Genomic DNA, 22,606 nt, shown 5'->3' on the forward strand with positions numbered 1-22,606 from the left:
AATTATTTGAGAGGAAGATGTATTTAGAATGTGTTTTAAAGGAGTAGTGCATTCACAGCCCTGGTCCACACATCACATTACATTGTGATGTTAATCAAGAGTAAGAAATGGGATCTGGCTGAACCTCTTAGCTTAGTTACTTTGATTATCTGCAGAATATCTTATGACTTGAGCCAAAGGTTTGTTCATTAAATAATGGTTTAACATTACATGCAAACTCTTCATTTTTGCACTTCATACTCACCACATGGTAGAACAGTCAAAATTTACTAAGAGCCATTTGTGTGGGTTAAAGTTAAATGAATCTGCAAACTGAAAGGATTAAAATAAAACCATCAGGAAAATGATTACAACCACCAGGTCAATATGTCTAACTTTACAGCCTTGACAGATTTTCTAGTGTGCCTGTGAGGTGCTCTCATTATTGGAATATTTAGAGAATTCTGGTGAAATTCAACAGTAGCATTCACAGACGGGGATTCTGAAGAACAACTCCCTTATTAAGAGGTTTTGGTTGATGGGTTGGTGAAGTCCTCTTCATATTCTGAAGGTTTTATTTATGATTCTATTCATCAATTTCAAAGTACAATACAATCACTTCTTATGTGCATTTAACTTGTGGAATTTCAACCTTGCACAATATACTTCATATGCATCAAAGCGGAGATCTAGGGGAGAAGCTTAAGAAGCACTTCTGGATTTGGGGAACAACCATGGAGAAAAATGGTTGCAATTGCACAAGTTGAAAGTTTTCCCAGTGCAGAGAGAGATTTTTAGCTCTCCACGCATTGCACAGGTTCTGGGATGCTCTCGCAAGATCTCTCAGGGGCGTCTGAGTTTGTGATCACCCCCAAGCTTCCAGAGCCAGCATGTTATGCAGGCTTTGCCTGACAAGAAAAACAGAGAGCTTAAAAGTCCTTCCTGTGCCAAGAAGACCCAGACAAAATGAGCTTTTCAGGTCTCTGCCTTGCTTGGGGGCAAGGCCTGCTCAGCATGCAGGCTCCAGGGCTGAGTATACATGTTTTCATGTTATCCCACACTTCAATGCATTCTGTAGCGCCATGCACCAGATTAGGCTGAATCCTGAACCAAATCAGGCCAATCTGTGGGGATCTGGGTTTTGTCTGACTTAGGTGGAGACAATCCTGGATCACCTCAGGTTGGGTCACGGCACCCAGAATGATCTGGGGCTGTCAGGGGCCAGGTGGCAAGGAGAGGCAGGCCCTGGGAAGGAAGGAAGAAAGCTTGAGCTGGAAGCAAAAGAAGCAGCACTTTCCAAGATGAAATCCTCCACTCGCCCCACCTCTTCCTCTCCCTTCCCACTTTTGTCACCCTCCTGATCTCAAGTCCCCTAACAACACTGCTGCAACTGGATCAGAAGAAAATGGTGCTCCGATGTGCCCCTGCCACCATCACCTGCATCCCTGCCACCCACTCCAGCCTCTGGCTGCCGGCCGCAGGGTCCCTCCTGCCTTAGTGAGCCACCAGGACCAACAGAGTTGCAGCTCTCTCCCCCCCCCCCCTCAAGGATTTTCACATACAGCAAAGGAAGCTGAAAGAAACTATCCATTCTGCAAAGTTAACAATAATGTAGGTTGATTTTGTGGTTTCTGAAAGTATATGAAGAAAATAATGGTACGGTGCTTTGCAACACCAGGATATCTCTGTTTTAGCCAATTGCAACCCAGCCGCATCAGCGTCTCCATTTGCATACAGGCCTTTTGTGAAGCAGTATTTGAGGTGGGGGGGAGGCCATATGGCTAGAGGGAGGGCATCTATTTAGACTTGTTGAATGGTTGCCACACTGACGCTTGAAACACCATGGAAGTGATGATTCATTTCCTTCAGGAGCCAGTGAAACCTGCACAGGAAATTACAGCAAGCTTTGCTGATAAAAACGAGAAATGAGGGTGCTTTATTGGCTAGGGCTTTTTTGCTTCTTTTCATTTATTAGCTCTTACACATTGGCATTATTTAGGTACATTCAGCAAACAGTAATATTTTTTCCCCTTTAATGTCAAGGAAGACCAGGAGTTTATCTGGCAGTCTGGAAAGAGACTCAGGAAATTGCATTGCCCTTATCTAAGGATGCACATGAAAAGCAGCCCAGCATTACTTAAAAAATGAAAAGTCACCTATCATTTATACAGTACGTGAAACAGAATGCCCTTTGGTGATTCTGCACATACTATTCAGTTTCCCCCTTCTGCATTTGCAATGTATTCTCCTGTGGTTTTCAAAACAGATGCAGATGAGGAAAGCGGTCACTAAATGATCATGTTGTTTCAGATAATTGCTTGAAAATATTTCCACAGCTACTCAAGATGGAAAGGCAACCTTCCCCATCTCCCTCCTCCAAGCAGAGGGAGGTTCAGAGGAGACAGTCCAGCAAGAGGCCAGGGAAAGTCTTCCTTTGCTTTTCTGCCAGTCTCTTTATTTGCAACAATTACAGTGGGAGCTAAGAAGCGGCAGGCGGTGATAGCAAAAGGCAGAATAAGTGTCAGCAACTGAGTCCAACAGGCTCAGAGCTGACAAAGGTGGCTTCTTCTACCCAAATCAGTAATCCAGCCACTGTCCCAAATCAATCAATGTCTGTTTCACACACAATGGCTCTTCCTTTACTTCTCGCCCCTCCTCTCATTCCCTCCCCCATCTGTTAAAATGCAGTTTGCAAGCTCTTTGGCTCCCTTGCAGGTGCCATGTGTAGCTTAACAGCAATAGGGACTGCACGTACTCTCTACAAATTGTACTTCTAGAAGATATTCCAGATCCCCTATGCAACTGACCAGGACCACGTCTAAAGGAGCCTTTGGAAATTTTAATTTGTTTCTTCCAGCTTTAAGAAGAGCATAAGCTACAGCTGAGAGGTTGTTGGACTTGGAGTGAATGTTCCCCCCCCCCCCCCCCGCTTCCCTGTTCACCCTCCAAGGTTACCAGGCAGTGGCATAGCGTGGGTTGTCAGCACCCGGGGCAAGGCAAGTAATTTGCGCCCCCTAACCCATGGATTTGCACCCCCTAACCCTAACCCCCAGATGTTGCACCCGGTGCGGCCGGCCCCCCTGCACCCCCCACGCTACGCCACTGTTACCAGGTGTTAACACAACAATATAATGTTTGAATAGGGTGTAGATACACAAAATCCAATATGCTTAGACCTCAAATAACAAAGCTGATCCACAAGGTTTATCTGGAAGACTGATTGCATAATTCAGATGTGTGTACTCTGGACTTTAACAATATGCTCATAAAGGGAAAGGGAAAGGACCCCAAGGTACTGGCAGAACAGGTGCACCAGGGCAGGAAGGTGTGATCTTAACTGCCCGCCCCACATAGAGGCTGGGAGGCAGAATGCCAGGGTATTTTTAGCTGCATAAGGAAGAGAAAAATATGTAAGCAAAACCTTGCCAAGCCACCCATTCTTCCACTGCATCAGACATGTGCATGATGATAAAAGTTGTAAAATCAGGTTATTAGCAACTAAAGATTCTGCCTGGATTTCATTTTGAGTTTTCATTACTATTGCTTACCTCCACTCCATTGAGAAGGTGGCGGAATTCAGGGCAGATGAATGAGCTCCCAGCATAGGCTGCATCAACATGCAACCAAATATCCTCCTCATTACCTAGAAGTGGGGAATCATAGGAACAATTTTTAATAACTCTCCAAACTGAACAATCAGTAATGAGGGTAGGGCTGGGTTGCAGGTTTCTAAATGTCATTTTAAAAAAAGTATTTCTGCATAATGCAGCTAATCTAAAATGCTGCAATGTTCTAAAGGAGACATGCTAATTCTAGAGGGTGATCAAAATGGTTAGGAAGTGCAGCAACAAGGCAACAGTGTCATCTTGCGACAAAAGCTTATGCCACCCAAGATTCATGGACTAATTTTTAAGGTGCTACAAAACTCTAATCTTTTTCTGCAACAGAATATCCACATTAAAAAGTCGGGGGGGGGGGAGCAGTCTTGTTATAAAATAAATATTTTTCCTGTGTTTTTCCAAGTTTGTTTTTAGTCTGTAAGTGGCTTTGAAGGCCTTTCTTTTTTAAAAAAAGTTTTATGAATGGTAATGCGGAGATATTTATGTCTTTAAAGCATAAATATATTTTAAGAACCCTAGTTAAGACACAGAAGAGCTCAGACATGATGCTCCCCACGACTTTACATATCCAAGGCAACAGCCAGTTCTTGGCTGCTTCTTCATTGGTGCACAACTCTCTTCTAGATAACAATAAATGGGCTGTCACAGAATCGTAGAGTTGGAAGGGACTATGTGGATAGGTCATATTTTTCCAGACACAATATATATTGCATATCCAGGGCTGAGAAAATGTAGGTCTCCCTGCAACAGGGAGTACAAGACTGAGGAAAATGTTTAAACTGTTCACTGTACATGGGCAGTGATGGAGCAGAGGGGGAAACTGTGAAAAGATTGTGTGAATCTGAACTTCCGATGTGGTTTATCTCTGCAGATCATGGCAGGAGTATAAGACTGACATAACTACAGGCACCATCCATGCAGGGCCAGGGGGCCCAGGCACCCACAAATGTTCAATGAAGGGACAGGGGGCCCCAAAAAATTCTACGCGGTGACATGAACACACGGCAGGGTGTGCCAACGTCACTCACACCCACTGCGGTGACAGCAGCATGGCCTGGGACCCCTCTGTCATGGGGGCGAGGCAGCGCACCGGGACATAACTAATATGGCATGAGATTCTCCATGATGAAACTTTGGTGACTCTGGAACTTCCAGGCCCCTAAAAGGCACTCAGGCATATCCTGAATTCACACACGCCTGACCTAAAGACTAACATGTGCAAATTTAGTTATCAAATACAGGATACTCAACTCCTCAAAGGTGATTTGAAGGCAGATAGCAGACAAAGACGGCCAGATTCAAATAATGGCTCACTGTCACAAGTCCCTTTATTAAGCAAACTGGATGGCCAGTTTTAACATTTTGCCACTATTCTGGAAAGAATTATGGAAATTGTAGAAATCACTCAGATCACATTCCCTTCCCCACTGGCATGCCTTGGCAAAAAGGTATTTTAAAAACTTTTAGATTCAAAGGCTAGTGAGCTCTCCTGGCTCCAACACGACAGAACTGACCCAGCACTGGCCAGGACTCGACACACATCTGTTTAGCTTTAAGGATAGGTATACTTTGTAATAAAGTTATATAGTTTAGAAGGGATGCGGGTGGCACTGTGGGTTAAACCACAGAGCCTAGGGCTTGCCGATCAGAAGGTCGGCGGTTCGAATCCCCGCGACAGGGTGAGCTCCCATTGCTCGGTCCCTGCTCCTGCCAACCTAACAGTTCAAAAGCACACCAAAAGGTGCAAGTAGATAAATAGGTACCACTCCGGCGGGAAGGTAAACGGCATTTCCGTGTGCTGCTCTGGTTCGCCAGAAGCGGCTTAGTCATGCTGGCCACATGACCCAGAAGCTGCACGCTGGCTCCCTCGGCCAATAAAGCGAGATGGGCGACGCAACCCCAGAGTCATCTGCAACTGGACCTAATGGTCAGGGGTCCCTTTACCTCTATACTTTGTTTCCCCACCCCTTTCCACTTCTAGTGGGGGTTTATGGCAAAATTGTCATGCCCATGTTTCTACATGCATTTTAGAATAGTTAGGGGATCTTTTACTCTTTAATCAAGGTGTGTATGTATTGTAAAATTTGCTACCTGATTAGATTATAACTTGGCTTTCTGAAGCAGCATTTATATATATTTTCTGACTCCTATCTCACAGTATAAACCAAGCTTTTTCAGTCCTCTGTGGGAGAGCTTCTCATGGGCATAAGATTAAGGGTTAACACACATCCATAGCAAGCACAAGTCATAACTGCAGCAAAAGATCCTAAACCTCTCAGCAGTATGAACATACATGAGTGTTGGCTGTGCACCTGTGAATCCAGGTACACACTTGCAATAGAAGAGGAAGGAGCTTACTCAGGGACGTTTTTCAGGGAAGAGGCAGGTCTCCAGGGTGATGGTTTCATTCTGCTCCCAGATGGAACAGGTATGACAACATACTAAATTCAAACAAACCCTGTTTGTTTGTTTGTTTGTTTAGTTAAACAATATGAGCACATCTCACTGAAAGTATTGTATTTAATGATGTGACAAGTGAAATTTATTGGAATTTAAATGGTAGCTCATTTATAGCAATATTTTTCCAACTCTGAGACAAAATAAATAATTGTTGACTTACAAATAGGACCCAGTTCTGACAGCTTGTCAAAGGAGCAGCATGTTGTGGTTCCAAGTGTTGCACAAAACTACAGGACCAAAAACAAAAAGCAACAACAACAAAATAAATCTAATTGAAGGAGAGAATCAACCATCAGCAAACCAAAACCAAAACTTTCAGCATTCTTTGGGAAGGTACAAGATTAGCTACATAGAACTAATACAAACTAATTTCATGCAGCATTTCCCAATACAAAATCTGAGGATCTTGTGTGTGCGTGCATGTGTGCACACGCATTTGTGCATGTTTGGGAGTAGTGGTGGTATTTTCAGCTAAAACAAGTCCAGACTGCCTCCACATTAAGTATAATTTCAGCTAATATGGGTCCAGTTTTGAGAAATTCAAAAGAACTATTGGAACATGTACCATGACCCAGATCTCTGAAGCTCTGCCCCGTTCCCCAGGTCAAGAAAGCTTTGCTTTGGACCTCTTAAGAAAGCTGAGATGGGATCTGGGATCTGGAAGGATCTGGAGGTTCCACTCCTTCCAGGCTCTCCGCCAGAACCCAATCCAGGCAGGTGCTTCCATGTCCCCCTCTTCCCAGGTTGTGGAGATCTGCTGGACATTTCTGCTCCCCCTGGTCTTCCTTGTCGGATGAAAGCATCCAAAATGCTAAGTGAAAGGTGAATGCTCACAAGGGCCATAGCATTCCCAGATATAACTCTGTGACATCATTCACCTTCTGCCAGAGGCCGTGATGTCATTTGGGGCAGTTTTGGCAGCTGTGAACTATCTCAGCTGTTAGAGCACCTGAGCAGCAGGTCTGTCCTGTTGTGCCGCTGTCTGCCTCAGAGTTAGTCCATCTGTAACAGTTTTTGTCTTAGATACAAATCTACTTAAGATGTATCATTAACATAAGAAACACCTCCCTGCCTTGTATATTTGATCCACCAAGTGCAAGTACAGGCAGCCCCCGTTCACGCGCATTCAGTCTGTGCACAACCATATTGTACCAAACCCAGAAGTGACCTAGAACCATTATAAACACGTCATTGAAAAGTCACTAAAAGGGCAGAACAGGGCAAAACAGGGTGTTTGCAGGCCTTTTCAATGGTTTTCGATTATATGTGATTTCACCAATGTGTGCGGTGCCTTGGAATGTAACCCCCAGATAAATGGGGAGCTGCCTGCACACTGAGTAAAAGTTATTTGTTATTTAAACTTTAAAAGACAGTGTCTTGTGTCATTTTTGTAGGAAGGGAACAAACGAAAGGGTTAAACAACCCAGACTCTTCCTTTTGCATAGCTGGCTAAATGGGAAGGAGAATCCCACATTCCTCTGAGGGGGCTCCCAACTGGGGCCGGGCTGAAACCTGACATTCAGCTATTTTTATTGCTTTTGTTGCTGCTCCTTGGTTTGGCAAACTCTCTTTTCCTGCCCAACTGTCATCTCTGCTCAGACAGGTTTTGTATAATGCTCTATTGAATTTACTGGCTAGAGATGATAAAGGGGCAAAAGATTTGGCTCAGGAGTGACTCTGTCATGTCTCTTCAGTGGTGCTGCTCCAGACATGGGACCCCTCCTCAGAGAGGCTTGCCTAGAATCTACGTTGTGGTCTTTCCATGCCAGATAAAGACTTTTTCATTTCCCCAGGCTTTTCAATCTCTTGGTTTTTATAAATGTTAAGTGACTCATAGACCCTTGGATGGCTCTGAAGTTCAGATCTTTCTTTATGGTGTCAGCTTTTTGAAATGGTGGTTATCTTCTACTGCTGGTTTTATGTTCCCTTAGATTTTATGAGTTTATGGTTTTATTTTTGCATAAAACTGAAAGCTGCCCAGAGAACCTTAGTTATTGGACAACATAAATACTGTGTACAGACCACTTGTTCTGCCCTGTGGCTGTGATCCAGGTTGGGGGCAAGCAGGCCAACCTACCCTGGACCCAGGGACCACCCACCCCAGATCCAGTCCCAAATTAATTCAGGGAGTTGGGTTAATATTTAATTATATATTTTTAAAAGGCCCCAATTTATCACAGCACCAAGAGGAGGGAAGAAGGAGAAGTTGCATTTTCTTCCCCCTCCCGCTACCAAGAGCAAAGGGGGCGCATTATGTGGGGTGCTGCTTTGCAAGTGGTTTTCCTGTGGGGAAAGATTCTGGTTAGTGAGGAGGGAGCTTAACCATTCTATCAAATTAAACATTCAATTGTTTTTAATGACTGTTTTTCATGTGTTTTTAGTGGTTCTTTATTTTTATCTGTAAGCTGCCTTGAGTGTCTGTCAGGGGAAAAGGTCGGCTATAAACACGCCAACAATAACCCTGAATCGAAGTTTGGGGAGCCCTCAGAGCCAAATCCTGGCTTAGTTCATGGGCACAAAAAGGGCCAGGGAGCGGCATCATGGTTGTGACTCTCCAGGAGCCCACACTCCCGGTAGGCAGACCAGAGACGGATTTCAGTGGAAACAGCTAAATCCAAATGAAAGCATCTTGGTGTCAATGTCCTCTTGCTGCTAAATGCAGTAACACACAAGCCTCAAGAAGGAGCTCAGGCTTTAGGCCTTATCACAAGAGATGAAGCTCAGCTATATTTCATTCTCCTGGTTGCTTTTCCTGTGACCTTGTGTGTGTGTGACCTTGAAGCTCCTTTTATCCACAGCCGAAAGCTAAAAACATCTGTTCTGATGCAGCGTCTGTAGCAGCCAGTGACTCTAACCCAATTTGTAACCCGTATTACAACATTGTAATCACATCAGGAGCAGGGACAGCAGGTTACCTCTTGCAAATACAGCTGGCAACTTAGAGGGGGCCCTGAGCTTGTTTTTCTTCAAATGGCAGCTGCTGTTCTGCTTCTGGGTGCTGTTAAAGGCACAGAGATGCAGGCCAGTTCCCAGGTTGGCAACCCCAGTTGTCTACTTATTCATTGGGTATTACAGCCATTAACAAACACTGAGCTATCAGCACTTACAAAGAATGGAATGAGGCCAGCAGCTTTATCTTGGTCTACGGCTTTCCTTAGGGCTGACCCACGAACAGCGAATGCATCGTCTGTGGGGAGCTGCTTGATTTTAACTCCAGCGATCAAGCCATCCTTTTCAACCGATGAATGAGCCTGCAATGAAACAGGAGAAAATGTGTCTTAAAAACTTATTTGCATACGAAGCTTAGTTTATTGAATTTACTTATTACTTCACACAAGTGTTTGTTCTTATTGTTAAAAAAAATAATTAATTAAAAAAGGGAAGGGCCATCACAGACAAAACATGTTAAAGTTTAAACTTGTAGAACACAACACCTCTTTTAAAAAGAAGACAGGCAAATAAATCCGAGTCTCAGTCTCCCATCTGCAGCATGTTAGTCATGTCTGCAACTTCGATAGGTCTACTCTGAGTAGGATACAACCCCAAAATACTGGCCAAGCCACCTGGTATAGGCTAGTAACCACTACCTGGAGATGCTTGGAGGAGGCGGCCTAAAAGGGGTAAGTGGATCTGCCTCAGATGGAGCAAAAATGTGACAAGTGAGAAACTGGAGTACACACAAGCCCTTCTTCCAAATATTGTTAAGGATGCAACCATATTCAGAGAGAAAGAAAGCAATCCTGTTTATCATATACCTGAATTCTCCTAAACCATCTACCTTTGTTAAACCTGCTATTTACCCTTAGGTTGGATTTTCTGTCTCTCCTTTTGGATTACTGAGTCACCCAGTTATGAACTTAATGCAGAAGGAGTTGTGAGCTCAGCAACAGGCTGCCTTAAAAGGTCAGAAACATCTTAAGGCAAATCCTTGTGCAGACAAAATAAAAATCCCCTGACCTTCAGCAGGCAAATCGGACTGTCATCCCTTATTGAGGATCAGGCATTTACAATCCAAAGAGGGGGGGGCAGGTGCTCTTGATTTCAAGCTGCATGGCTGGGGCTGCCCAGGAGGAATTCAAAGAACAGGAGAAAAGCTTCATTGCATACATAACGGTCCTGTTTCTGTGACCTTAAACCTTATACCCCCCCTTCATCTGCTTCTTTTTCTGCAAGAAAAGAGGAGGTAATTTCACACGCTTGTTTAAAAGTACGCTTGTGCAAGGAGCCACTTCAAAAGCCAGTGTGTGGATGAAAATTGGTTGTAGCCAATTAAGTCCTACTCAGAGTAGACCCATTGAAACTAATGAACCTAAGTTAGCCATGTTCATTCATTTCAATAGGTCTATCAGAGTAGGACTAGTTTTCATACCATTCATTATGTCACAACCCAACTTTTTTGGACCAGTGGACATATTCTGAATGTTGAAGAGTCAAAAAATGGCTGCCACTGGGGCATGGAATAATTCAAGAAGACTACCATGTGAGAGGCATGTCATGAAACAAAATTAGCACAGTCATGGTGAAGCCTTTCTCATAATTTTATTTCCATCCTAGAAAAGACTTAACCTGTGGAATTTCTGCCTATAATAGAGCTGTTAAAGACATAAGAACCCTGTATTCAGAGGCCTGTATCGCCCAATTCTAAACCAAAGCCTGGGTTGGCATCTTGTTCCCATTTACCTGGGGGCAAGTCCCCTTTAAAACAAAGAGAGCAAATTACGAATAGAGGTGCATACTTGACTATACAGTTGTTAACAGGTGTATGGTCTCCAGCTCCTGTACAGGTGGAAGCATATCTAAGCCTCTTCACAGGTTTTCACATTTGCCTTTTGTGTGGAGCAGGGATTCTATCTGCAGAAAACAACTTCAAAGGACTACCTGGTCTCAGATGACCCACCATAGGAAAGGCCCGTTCTGGTTGCCAGGGGCAGGGAAGGAAGGGGAAACTATGGTGATTCCAAGGACTTATGGAAAATAAGACAGAAGCAGGGAAACCCCTCGAGGGAGAAACAGCAGCTCTTTAGGACTCCAGTGATTCCCATTGCCAGGCGTCCAAAGAACTCACTTATACAGCTCTGACTTCACACATTGGTGAAAACACAGGCCGCTGGGGGCAGCCATTACAGAAATCGCTTAAAAGGGTGCCTGTACTTTTTGCTTCATAACTTTATTTTTAGCAGGCACAAAACTATATCTATATCTATATATCTATATATCTATGTCTATACGAAAGCTCAGGGTCGAGGGCCGCTGCCTATGGATGTCACTGAAGGTCTTTGCAGGCACTGTGGCAGCTGCAGGTGCTGGGCTGGTGATTCTTGCTCCGGAGTGTCTCCATACTCACTTGGTCTGAGGTATAAGCCACCAGCCGGCCAATGATGTCTCCCTGAGTCAGTGTTCCATTTTCTGATTGCGCCCGCTGGATCGCTTTGGTTCTAGCTGCAAGCAGTGCAACCAAGGTGGCTTCGCTGGCCGTCCCCTGCAGGGAAGGAGAGAGAGGCTCAGTTGGGCAGGAGAAGCCAATGGAAAGTGAGTCAGGACAGCGGCAGAAGAGAACATGGTGAAGATTTAGGGTGCTGCAAGCCAGGGGAAAGGAAGCACAGCCGGAAGCACCTCATTAAACAGGCATTTCTTGTGGAAAGCAATTTAGAAACAGTGGAAGCTTCCCTCTGTGAGGCCAGAGCACAGGGCCACCTGGCTCAGTCAGCCTACACTGACTGGCAGCAATGGCTCTGTGGGATTTCAGGCAGGGAGTCTCTCCAAGGCCTCCTTGGGGATGCCATCGTAGATGGAACCTGGGACCTTCCGCTTGTGCCTTTCTGACACAAAGACGCACATTCTTTTTCCACTAGGGATTCTGCTAACCCTTGTGGTCTAGCAGCATTCAGAACAGCCTTGCACACCACCCCCAGTCTCTGCTGAATGGCAGGAAGATTCCAGGAGGTTCCAGGCGCTCCCCCAGGGTTGCATTTCTGTGGGGAAATCAAGGTGCAGCAGAGTCTGCTGTGTCTTAGCAATATGGCTTATTCACACTTTTAAACCTGAATTTACAGAGAGTGAGTTCACAGCATGTATGTCCCAAGAGGGACTTGTCCTTCCCAGCATGACTGCTGCCCACATGAGGTTGTGCCCACTTCCTGCTCCTTCTCCCCCACATCCCTTTTCCCCTAAACCTCTGCTGGAAAAGGACACCCTCTTTTCCTGGGGTGACATTATGCTCCCTCTACGCCTGGCAGAGCCTGGGGAAGTTAGGAGTGTTATTCCCAGCCCTTGCTAAATTCAGGAGCCTGACCATCCACTGAATGTAGAAATTATGGGGAGTCTGTCCCCACTCAAATTCACAACATTAGGAATTCCTTCTCTCTGCTGCAGACGTCTGGTTTGCTGACTGGTGCTCTGGTTTAGAGGGAAAGCACCCTCAGCCAGTTCCAGGAGGAGAAGGCCAGCAGGCATAGAGAAAAGGAACACTTTAAATGTAGTTAAAGTTAAGCATTTTTTAACACTGTTGATTTCAGAGGCCATTAAGCACTTGCTTAAATCCCTCCCATTGAAATCAGTGGGTCTTGGCTGTGTAATTATGGCTGGATCAGGCCTCCATAAAATGTCAGAGTGGGGAAACTGAGGCGCCCCCATTGAATGCGCTGCTAGGAAAGATGGTTTTTATGACACACATACTAAGTAAGCTGGCTATTATACTTTTTACTTCACAGCAAGCAAACAAAGGTTACCATGGTGAGCAGCCTCAAGAGGCGACAGAAGCATTGGTGAGTCAAACAGAGCCCCAAGCGGAAATTTCCTTTCGTCTTTGGATTTTTCAAGTGTCACCTTTGAGGCAGCAGGATAATTTCATATTGATTTGGTCCTTTAAGGGTAATTAAGCACCCATTTCCACAGGCCAATATTGCAATATTCATTTGATTGGCAGTCTAATATAAAGCCCATCTCCGCCATATTCTTTCTTGTTTTTATCATTATTGATACAAGAATGAGGCAAGAAGACCAGCACTACAAATTGCTTCATCTCCACCAGCAGCACAGACACCACCCACTCTCAGTGCCCCCAAATTATAGTCCATCAAGAATTGTCAGCTTAAAAGGGCAGCATTTCCCATTGGCAAACAGACATAATTGCTCATTGATCCCCAGCACAAAACGGGGGCTATGGTGGGGTGAAGTAAAACAACATTTGCACCCTACATGTAAAAGCAATTCATCCTGACATTAGGCTTCAGCAGCTAGCAAGTGTTCAAGCAGTTATTCCAGATTTAACACTGTGGGGTTGGGGGCAAGGTCTGTGCTGATCTGTACAGTTCTAGAATTCCAACTAGCCATTAAAAAGGGCAAAGTTATTACAACCAGTGCTATTTTTCTAAAAAAAGGAGGTGCCAGAACTCACTGCAAACACCTCCCTTGTTCTATTATAATGTCAATGGCATTGAGTTTCGGCAGAAGAAAAGCCCTGATTACAGCTGTTTATCCAAATAGCCAGAGTAGCATCTAAAACACTTTAACAATTGGCTCAGCTAAAAGAGGGATAAGTTCCTCTACAACAGGTTGCTCTTCCCCTGAAGGAACAGGTGCACAGCTTGAGGATAACTGGTGCCATCGCAGGTGGCTTCAGGAACTCGGAGTGTTGATTCTCAGCTTCAGCAGGTGCACCATCTACTGCCCCACCTGAGGAGAGAGAGCTGGGCTACTATCATCCACATTCTGGTAACTTCCTATTGTATTGTTGGTGTTCTTTTACACGGGGCTATCCTTAAAAACCCCCTTCATGGATCACTGCCTTGCCGTGGCGAAGGGGCTTGAATAACTCAGAGAAGCTATGAGCTCTGCCGTGCAAGGCCACCCAAGATGGACAGGTCATAGTGGAGAGTTTTGACCAAACTTGATCCACCTGAAGCCACTCCAGTATCCCTGCCAAGAAAACTCCATGGACAAAGGCAACAGGCATATAAAAGTGAGTTTGAACAAAATGCGGGAGGCAGTAGAAGACAGGAGTGCCTGCCATGCTCTGGTTCATGGGGTCACGAAGAGTCGGACACGACTAAATGACTAAACAACAACAAGAAAATCCTTGAAACCAGTTTGGAAGTTGAATCTGGTACCAAACGTGGCAGCCAGGGTACTAGTAGGGTGCCTCAGCATAACATCAATCTTGAACAATCTCCTGTCTTCTGGGCTCATTTTAAAGTCTTGATTCCTTTGCAACAACCATCCCCCTGAGGTACATTTCACCCACAACACTGTTGTTGTTTCATTGTCATTGAAAACACACCTTTTTGCCTAGGATTTTGGAGAGGAAGGTTTATGTTTTTCTCTTTTTTTCCCAATAGATTTTTATTAAGATTTTAAAGGTTACAAAAAGAAAAAATAAAGAACATATTTAAACAGAGAAAAACAAAGGGGGGGGGGGGACAGAAAAAAAATGCAGATAATTAAAAAAAAAAATCAATCCTTTACCTAACTTTCTTTCCTTTGCTTATTTCCTTGACCTCCTCACACCTCCCTTTTTTGTATTCTAATTCAATTAGATATTTCAGCAAATCCTTTCCATCTTTATTTCTATCCTAATGATTTATCTTAATATACTATAATTTAACGTTCTGTTCTTTCACCAATTAACAATCCATTTTTACTTAATCCTTTATATCATTTCTGCTAAGACCACAAAACTTCATTCCAACATCCTTCTAACATTCCTTAATTTTACAATGTTTCTGTAAATAAACTTTAAATTTCTTCCAATCTTCTTCCACCAACTCTTCTCCTTGGTCTCAGATTCTGCCAGTCATTTCCGCCAGTTCCATATAGTCCATCACCTTCATCTGCCATTCTTCCCGGGTGGGTAGATCTTGTGTCTTCCAATACTTTGCAATAAGTATTCTTGCTGCTGTTGTGGCATACATAAAAAAAGTTCTATCCTTCTTTAACACCAGTTGGCCGACCATGCCCAGGAGAAAGGCCTCTGGTTTCTTCTGAAAGGTATATTTAAGTACCTTTTTCATTTCGTTATAGATCATCTCCCAGAAAGTCTTCCTAATCCTTGGGCATGTCCACCAAAGGTGAAAGAATGTACCTTCGGTCTCTTTACATTTCCAACATTTATTATCGGGCAAATGATAGATTTTTGCAAGCTTGACTGGCAAGCGATGGCTGGGTGGGGATTTGAATCTTGAGTTTCCCACACCCATATCTACCACTCTATTCACTACAGAATTTGAAGTTGCATGCTTACATCCTAAGCAAAAAGGCTTGGGTCCTCATATTTTGCAAAGCCAATCATTGTAAGTATAGGTTACAAGATATTGGCATACCTTTGTTTACATTTAGAATAATTTCATATTGGTAAAGGGATGTCCACCAAAGGTGAAAGAATGTACCTTCAATCTCTTTACACTTCCAACATTTATTATCGGGCAAATGGTAAATTTTTGCAAGCTTGACTGGCGTCATGTAGATCATTTTCATTATATTCTCTCTTAAGGCATTACATGCCGTAAACTTCATACCTGTGGTCCATAACTGTTCCCAGTCAGCCATCATAATGTTATGTCCAACATCTTGTGCCCATTTAATCATAGCAGATTTCACCGTTTCATCCTGAGTATTCCATTTCAACAGCAAGTTATACATTCTTGACAAATTCTTACTTTTAGGGTCTAATAGTTCTATTTCCAATTTTGATTTTTCCACCTGAAAGCTAATTTTCTTATCCAAATTGTAAGCCCTGGAGAGGAAGGTTTATGAACTTTGTAAATTTGTGTCTAATTGGTTTAATTGTGTGTGTTTTAATTTTGTTTGCTTTAGGTGTATGCCATCCCACTAGGGACCTTCAGGTAAAAGGCAGGTTACATATACAAATCCATATTTCCATAGGACATTGTCCCAACTAGGTTTTCACAGGGGTAACCAGGAGTTTCAGGGATGGTTCACATAGGCATAGTGTCTTCATTCCTCAGATATCAGATGATGACTTGAAAGCGTGATGCCATGTCTTCTGCACCTTTGTGGGGAACCATTATGCCCATATAATATCCCCAAAAAAATCAAAGATACATATCGGTTTCAATCCAGTTTGAACAGAACATACACCATGCAGAAACTAAGACCACAAGCTTCCAGCTTACCTGGATTACGCCACCCCCCTCTCCATCCTTCTCGGCCAGAAATGAGGGTGGCAAATTGATCATCTTCCCTAGCCAATCCAGCATGACTGTCTCCAGCTCTGTGCAAGCTGGGCTTGATGCCTAAAATAGAGAAATGTGGTAAAAAGAAACTACAGGAGTGTGGTAGCTTCTCCTCAATATTTATACAAAGAGTTATAATACAGGAAACCCACACATATAGCATCCCTGATAGTTGGCCACACAATCTCTGCTTTAAAAGTCTCTCACAAAGAGAAATCCAGCACCTTCCAAGGCAGTCTGTTCCACTGTCAAACAGCTCATGCCCTATCCTCTGGAGCAACAGAAAATGAATCTGCTCCATCATCTATATGACAGTCCTTTAAATGTTCGAAGATGGCTATTATATCACTTCTTAACCATATTTTCTCCAGGCTAAACTCCTTCAATCTTAATCTGCATGTTTTAAAATATTTATAGATCTCTATATTAAAACAAAAACAAAAACCTGAAGTGGTTCACAACAATAAAACACAAAACACTTGGGTCTCCAGGCCATGGGTGCAGGAGGCATTGGTAGTGGGTGATAATTAGGAACACAAATAATTGGGTGTGTGGTTGGCCTATGGACTGCAGGGTGAATTGCCTGCTTGGTGCAAAGGTTGCGCATGTCACCTGTCCCTAGGTAGCCCAGCAGAGAGGGGTGGAACACACTTACCCATGTAAACCCAATACACCCTATGCCCCCAGAGAGCATGTCAGCCAGAAGAGCTGGGAAGGAGTTGGCCGTTGGGTAGTAGGCAAAGAAGTAGGGGCTGTGCCAGTGCGTCACCTGCCAGAAAGACCAGAAGCAGGCACACATCAGGAAAAGAAGCTGGAGTGAAGAATTGTTTTATTTACTAGATTTCTACGCCACCCTTCATGCAAGGATCAAGGGCGCTTTACAGTTTAAAAACAAACAACAACAAACAGAACAATACCCCCTGCAAAACACAGGCCCTTGATTGTTTAATCAGCCAATAGCCTGGAAGAAGGAGGACCTCAGATGAAGATTACGGTGTCTGGGTTGGTTCAAATCTAAATCTATCTTATATTGCCTATAAATTTACTACTGACTATTGAGTTTATATGGACTATAGGGTGCTGGGTATCATAGCTCTGTGAGGAGTAAACTACAGTTTCCATTATCCTTTGGGGGAAGTCATGTGCTACAAATGTATGCTGTGGTAAAGGTTAAGGTAAAGGGACTCATGGCCATTAAGTCCAGTTGCGGACGACTCTGGGGTTGTGGTGCTCATCTCCAAAAATCCATCCCTCCAGGTGCTGCAAATACATCCTTTCTTTATCTCAGTTTGAAACCAGAAATGCAAAACAAACCCTACAAATTGCTATATGAAGTGCATTTGGTGCTTCTGGGGAGAAGATCTTCAGTCTGATATTTGAATGAAAAGGGCAGTTATTACAAAGAAATCCAGGAAATGTCAAGGGCTTGAGAAATGGAGCTGCTGACCACAGACCCCTATGAGGCAGACTGAAGCTTTGGATGAGGCAGCAGAAGCTGTTTATCTTGATCAGCCTGTGCAATAATACTTAAGTCAGTGACACATTCTGAAGAGATTAATCAAATGTGACCCTCCTTCAGGCTATTTGCAGGATGAAGCAAAAGAGAACAGTCTGCAAAGAGGCGGATTATGGAGAAAGTCAAAGGGACAATCACTTTCACACTCATTGGCTCTGACACCAGCTCAGCATAGATGGCATTTTCTATATTGGAGTTGGGGGAGAGGCTGGGTTTGTGCCCACTGACCCTCCCGTTCCTTAATTTACCTGCTTTCCATCCATTGAAGATCATATCTAGTAGTGGGTGATTTATGGATTTCCCAGGGCACTCTGACATGACTTGCAGTCTCTAAGCTGCCTTTTTCTGGTACTGGATCGCAAAATTGGAGTATGACAGATTTCATGCGCTGAGGCAATTTCTACAGATATGGAAGAGCCATTCTCATATGGACAAGTCACTACTGATCAGAATTATTGCCTCAAGAACTTTGTTACAGCTATTTAAAAATTAATTCATATTGGACTTGTCCACATTTGAACATTATTTGTTAATCCACTTTCCCCCCTTCAAATTAGACTGAAGTAGTCCACACTTACATGTATTTGATGTATTTCATGTTTTTTGCTGTTGTTGCATGTGAATGGTTTAATTTATTTTCCCCAACATTCCCCCCTTCTCCCCCTGAATTTTTTTACGAAGATGGCCATGTAGCCATTTTCTTAATTTGTCAACAAAACTGGATGTAAGAGGACACCTGTTTGGAGAAGCATTAAGAGGCCCGCATTTCCCGCATTGGTAGCACCATAGTGACCTAGAGATTAGTTGCATTGGATAAAGTCCCACTGAACAGAATAAAAACATTCTGGATCTTCAAAGCCTTTGGAAACCTTTATATTGTGATCTGTATTCTGCCATGTCTAGGTTCCAGACATTTTTATACCACAGATATATTTGTAGACTGTGCAAAGTCTTCCATTTTTCTGCTGTGGATAATCTTAGCCATATTACCATTTTTTCTTGCAATCTTTGAGTAGGGCTATCCCACATACAGTATATTGAATTTGTAAATAAGGAACTACTTGGGTCTTTCACATTTGTACCAGCAGATACAAATATTGTACAGGTTCCCTTTTCTGTTTGTCCTCGTCTTCTGATTTCACACTCTCCAACATTTCTCAGATGACAATTGTTGTTTAGTCGTTTAGTCGTGTCCGACTCTTCGTGACCCCATGGACCAGAGCACGCCAGGCCCTCCTGTCTTCACTGTTATTAAGTGACCATAGTAAACCTCCACTTACGGTTGGTGGATGTTTTGTGTCCTTTGGTGGTGCCCACAACCAGACACCTGGGTCATATAAATAATCAAATTGATCCTTTCCATGTCAGACCCTTCCCCTGACCCCCTCAACTTAAAGTTTGACAAAGAAATTATGAAAATAACTGGGCTTTTGCAAGGCTTTTCAGAGCTGCTGTCCCTGGTAGCAACTGTCTTTCTCCAGGGTCACCAAAGTCAGCGTAAACGTTGGCAAGCACCTCTGCTGCAGCGCTTTAGTGGGAATTCACATCTTGGTCTTCTTCCTCTACCTGCTACTCTTAGCTACCTTGGTACCATTCTCCTTGGCCTCCAGTTGTCTAAAATCTTGAGTGGCCAAGGTTTCCCCCCTGCCCCCCAAAGTCCCATTAGAGATGGGACACCCAGACATCTTATTCTGTTTCATGGGAGCTGATGTGAATATACAAAGGTGCCATTGGCCCATTTATGCCCAGCTTTCTCTGCTCTGACCAGTGGCAGCTCTTAAAGGCTTCAGGACTTTCCCAGGTTTGTGCATCCCCCTTCCTTCCTCCTTTTAGCTGGAGATGTCAGGGCTTGAACCCAGAACCATTTACATGTAAACCTGATGCTCTACCACTGAGCTGTGTTGGTCCTTTTCGCTGGGCTGCTACTTCTTCCTGGAATGGTCCTCCCTGTGATTGGATGGGGAACCAAAAGCCTCCTCTCTGCTTCCAGGGATTTAAAAGCCTCCCTCCCTCCATAATAATAATAATAATAATACACCCGCCCATCTGACTGGATTGCCCCAGCCACTCTGGGCGGCTTCCAGCATGTATAAAAACATAACAAAACATTAAACATGAAAAAACTTCCCTATAGAGGGCCGTCTTCAGTTGTCTTCTCCTTGGCTCGGGGTTCGCATATTTCCAAACCCTCCAACTTTTCTCCTATGAAAGTAGGGACTTCCTAATGAAAAGCAGGACATTCTGGGATCAAATCAGAAACCGGGATGGCTTCTGTAAATCTGGGCCTGTTCCTGGAAAATAGGGACACTTGAAGAGTCTGTGATTTGTTGATACCATTATGCTGATTGAGGACCAACAGGTCATGTGCATGGATAGCGATGCACACACCTTGGGCGTTCTCTTGTTTTTAAATTCCCAGCCCAGGAAGTGTGCAAAAGCACAGAGTCAGTTTTCTGGTTTGGGACATATCTGAGGGAACTACACACATACATATACATATACATATACATATACATATACATATACATATACATATACATATACAGTCATCCATTCAGGATCATGCCAGATATAGTCATGAGCATAGCTGGAAAGGAAGTTAAAGCATTGGGGAAGCAGTGAATTTGGAAAGGGAAGTAACAGAGAGTGACAACTGATTCACCCACCCAAAACCACCGCAGCTAATTGTCTGAGGCTCCAGGTGGAGAGATTCGGGGCCTGATTTCTCCCAATTTAACAGATTATCCCTGTGTTGGGAAAACTCAAATTTACAGCAGGAAAGCATCGGGACTGCTGCTGTCTGAGGCTGACGACACATGTACTGCACAAATTAAATGAGAATGCAAACAGCTGTAAACACACAGTAAACCTCCCATGTAGAGAAGCCCTTTCTTTAAAGCTCATCTGCAGTTTGATCTTACCCCAGGCATAATGATCTTTTCAACATCTTTAAGGATATCTTCAAATCGCTCAGGTTCTTCAGGAGCAGAATCTGGGATGTGAGGCCTCAGGTACCCGGGCTCCACATCAGGATAGACCCGTCTTTTCTCTATCGTCTCCAGATAATCTGCAATATAGTCCACCATTTCTTTCCCTCTTTTTCGGAACTCTGTGGCATCCATGTCAAGATTTCTGACTCTAAAAGAAACAAATTGGCATTTTAAAAAATTGCACACCTGGAATTGGCCAATTTTCCTCATAAGTGAAGTCTGATGCATGCAGAAATCAGGTTGTCAACCACTGTACTGAAAAACACAACAACAAAAATGATCCCAGGGCAGAGCCTGGAATCAAAAGGAATGGAGTCAGAAATGTGAAAGCTTTCAGGGAAATTTCCAAAGGAAAAACCGGGGCGAAGGGTGGAATTAAAAAAATATTCAGTGCAATATAGTCTCATTCAAAACAACAAGTTGTATACTTTTTAAAGTAATGGGGTCCCCCCCCCAATAGTATTGCAGTCAATCATACTGCTGCAATAGTTCTTGATCAAGATTCTAGTGCTCATGCATTCATTTACTCAGAGGTAAATCCTGCCCTGTCCCAGTTTTACCGCACAAAGTTACATGCAATGCCCCCCCCCCCCCGGAATACTCCGAAACGGAATCCTAGAGACAGCTACCTCCTTCGCTCAGTTCTGGGGCTTTAAAGAAATGGGTTGCTTGCTATATCTAGATGATACACAGGAAGATAGCTTAATTACAAATGTGGGTAATTTATGTGGAAATAATCCTCAATTTACTATTATTTTATTTGTTATCTATTATTATATAATAGTTACCCATTATTATATAATAGGTAAAGGTAAGGGGACCCCTGACCAGTGGCGTAGTGTGGGGGGTGCAGGGGGGGCCGGCCGCACCGGGCGCAACATCTGGGGGTTAGGGAAATCCACGGATTAGGGGGCGCAAATCCACGGGTTAGGGGGCGCAAATCCATGGGTTAGGGGGCGCAAATTACTTGCCTTGCCCCGGGTGCTGATAACCCACGCTACGCCACTGTCCCTGACCATTAAGCCCAGTCACGGACGACTCTGGGGTTGTTAAATTGTGTGATAAAAGTGTTTTATATGCCGGGGAAAGAGATACCTGCAAATGTGTTAACAAAAGTTGTAAGCAGAGAACAACTTTCGGAGTGTGTACATAAATTGCAGTTATGTTGAGATTCTTGAATGGTTGGATGAAATGGGGGAGGATGAGGAGATTCCACCCCTCCCATTCTAAGAATCTGCTGATGTTCTCTGCTGATTCTCCAGAGAGGAGGGGGACGGTTTCTGCGCTACTACTGTATTCCGCTCCAGCCTCACATCAAAGAGAGAGACTGAGTGTTAGAGAGAGTGTGTGCTATCTCTGTATAGATAAGGTTGCTGCGAAAAACAGCTGCAGACACTCAGTGCAGTCTAGCTTCTCCATTTAGCTCTGTATATAGTTTATATATATTCATCTCACTTTATTGGCTGAGGGGGCCGACATACAGCTTCCGGGTCATGTGGCCAGCATGACTAAGCCGCTTCTGGCGAACCAGAACAGCACCGTTTACCTTCCCGCCGGAGCGGTACCTATTTATCTACTTGCACTTAGGGGTGCTTTCGAACTGCTAGGTTGGCAGGAGCAGGGACTGAGCAACGGGAGCTCACCCCATTGTGGGGATTCGAACCGCCAACCTTCTGATCGGCAAGCCCTAGGCTCAGTGGTTTAGACCACAGCACCAGCACCACCCGCGTCCCAGTTATTATATAATAGTTATCCACTATTATCCATTTGTTAAATCAGATAACTCTTTTAGATTGTGAGTGGTTACACACACACACACACACACACACACACACACACATTTTATTTATT

The 22,606-nt window shown here is 43.9% G+C and overlaps 1 protein-coding gene across 2 annotated transcripts in view; it reads right to left on the minus strand.

Annotated features, from left to right (window-relative positions):
• DDC (dopa decarboxylase) overlaps positions 1–22,606 on the minus strand; it is a 53,941-nt gene that overhangs the window by 18,911 nt on the left and 12,424 nt on the right. For both annotated transcript variants that reach the window (XM_079949749.1, XM_079949750.1), the window contains exons 2-9: positions 20,687–20,903; positions 16,905–17,018; positions 16,190–16,309; positions 11,404–11,538; positions 9,167–9,310; positions 6,220–6,286; positions 3,528–3,622; positions 245–312 (exon numbers count right to left, since the gene is read on the minus strand). In XM_079949749.1, coding sequence (XP_079805875.1) covers positions 245–312; positions 3,528–3,622; positions 6,220–6,286; positions 9,167–9,310; positions 11,404–11,538; positions 16,190–16,309; positions 16,905–17,018; positions 20,687–20,887 — 944 coding nt within the window. In that variant the 5' untranslated portion in view covers positions 20,888–20,903. The remainder of the gene's footprint in view (positions 1–244; positions 313–3,527; positions 3,623–6,219; positions 6,287–9,166; positions 9,311–11,403; positions 11,539–16,189; positions 16,310–16,904; positions 17,019–20,686; positions 20,904–22,606) is intronic.

The sequence above is a fragment of the Podarcis cretensis genome, assembly GCF_951804945.1.
Source record: "Podarcis cretensis genome assembly, chromosome: 13".
NCBI lineage: Eukaryota > Metazoa > Chordata > Lepidosauria > Squamata > Lacertidae > Podarcis > Podarcis cretensis.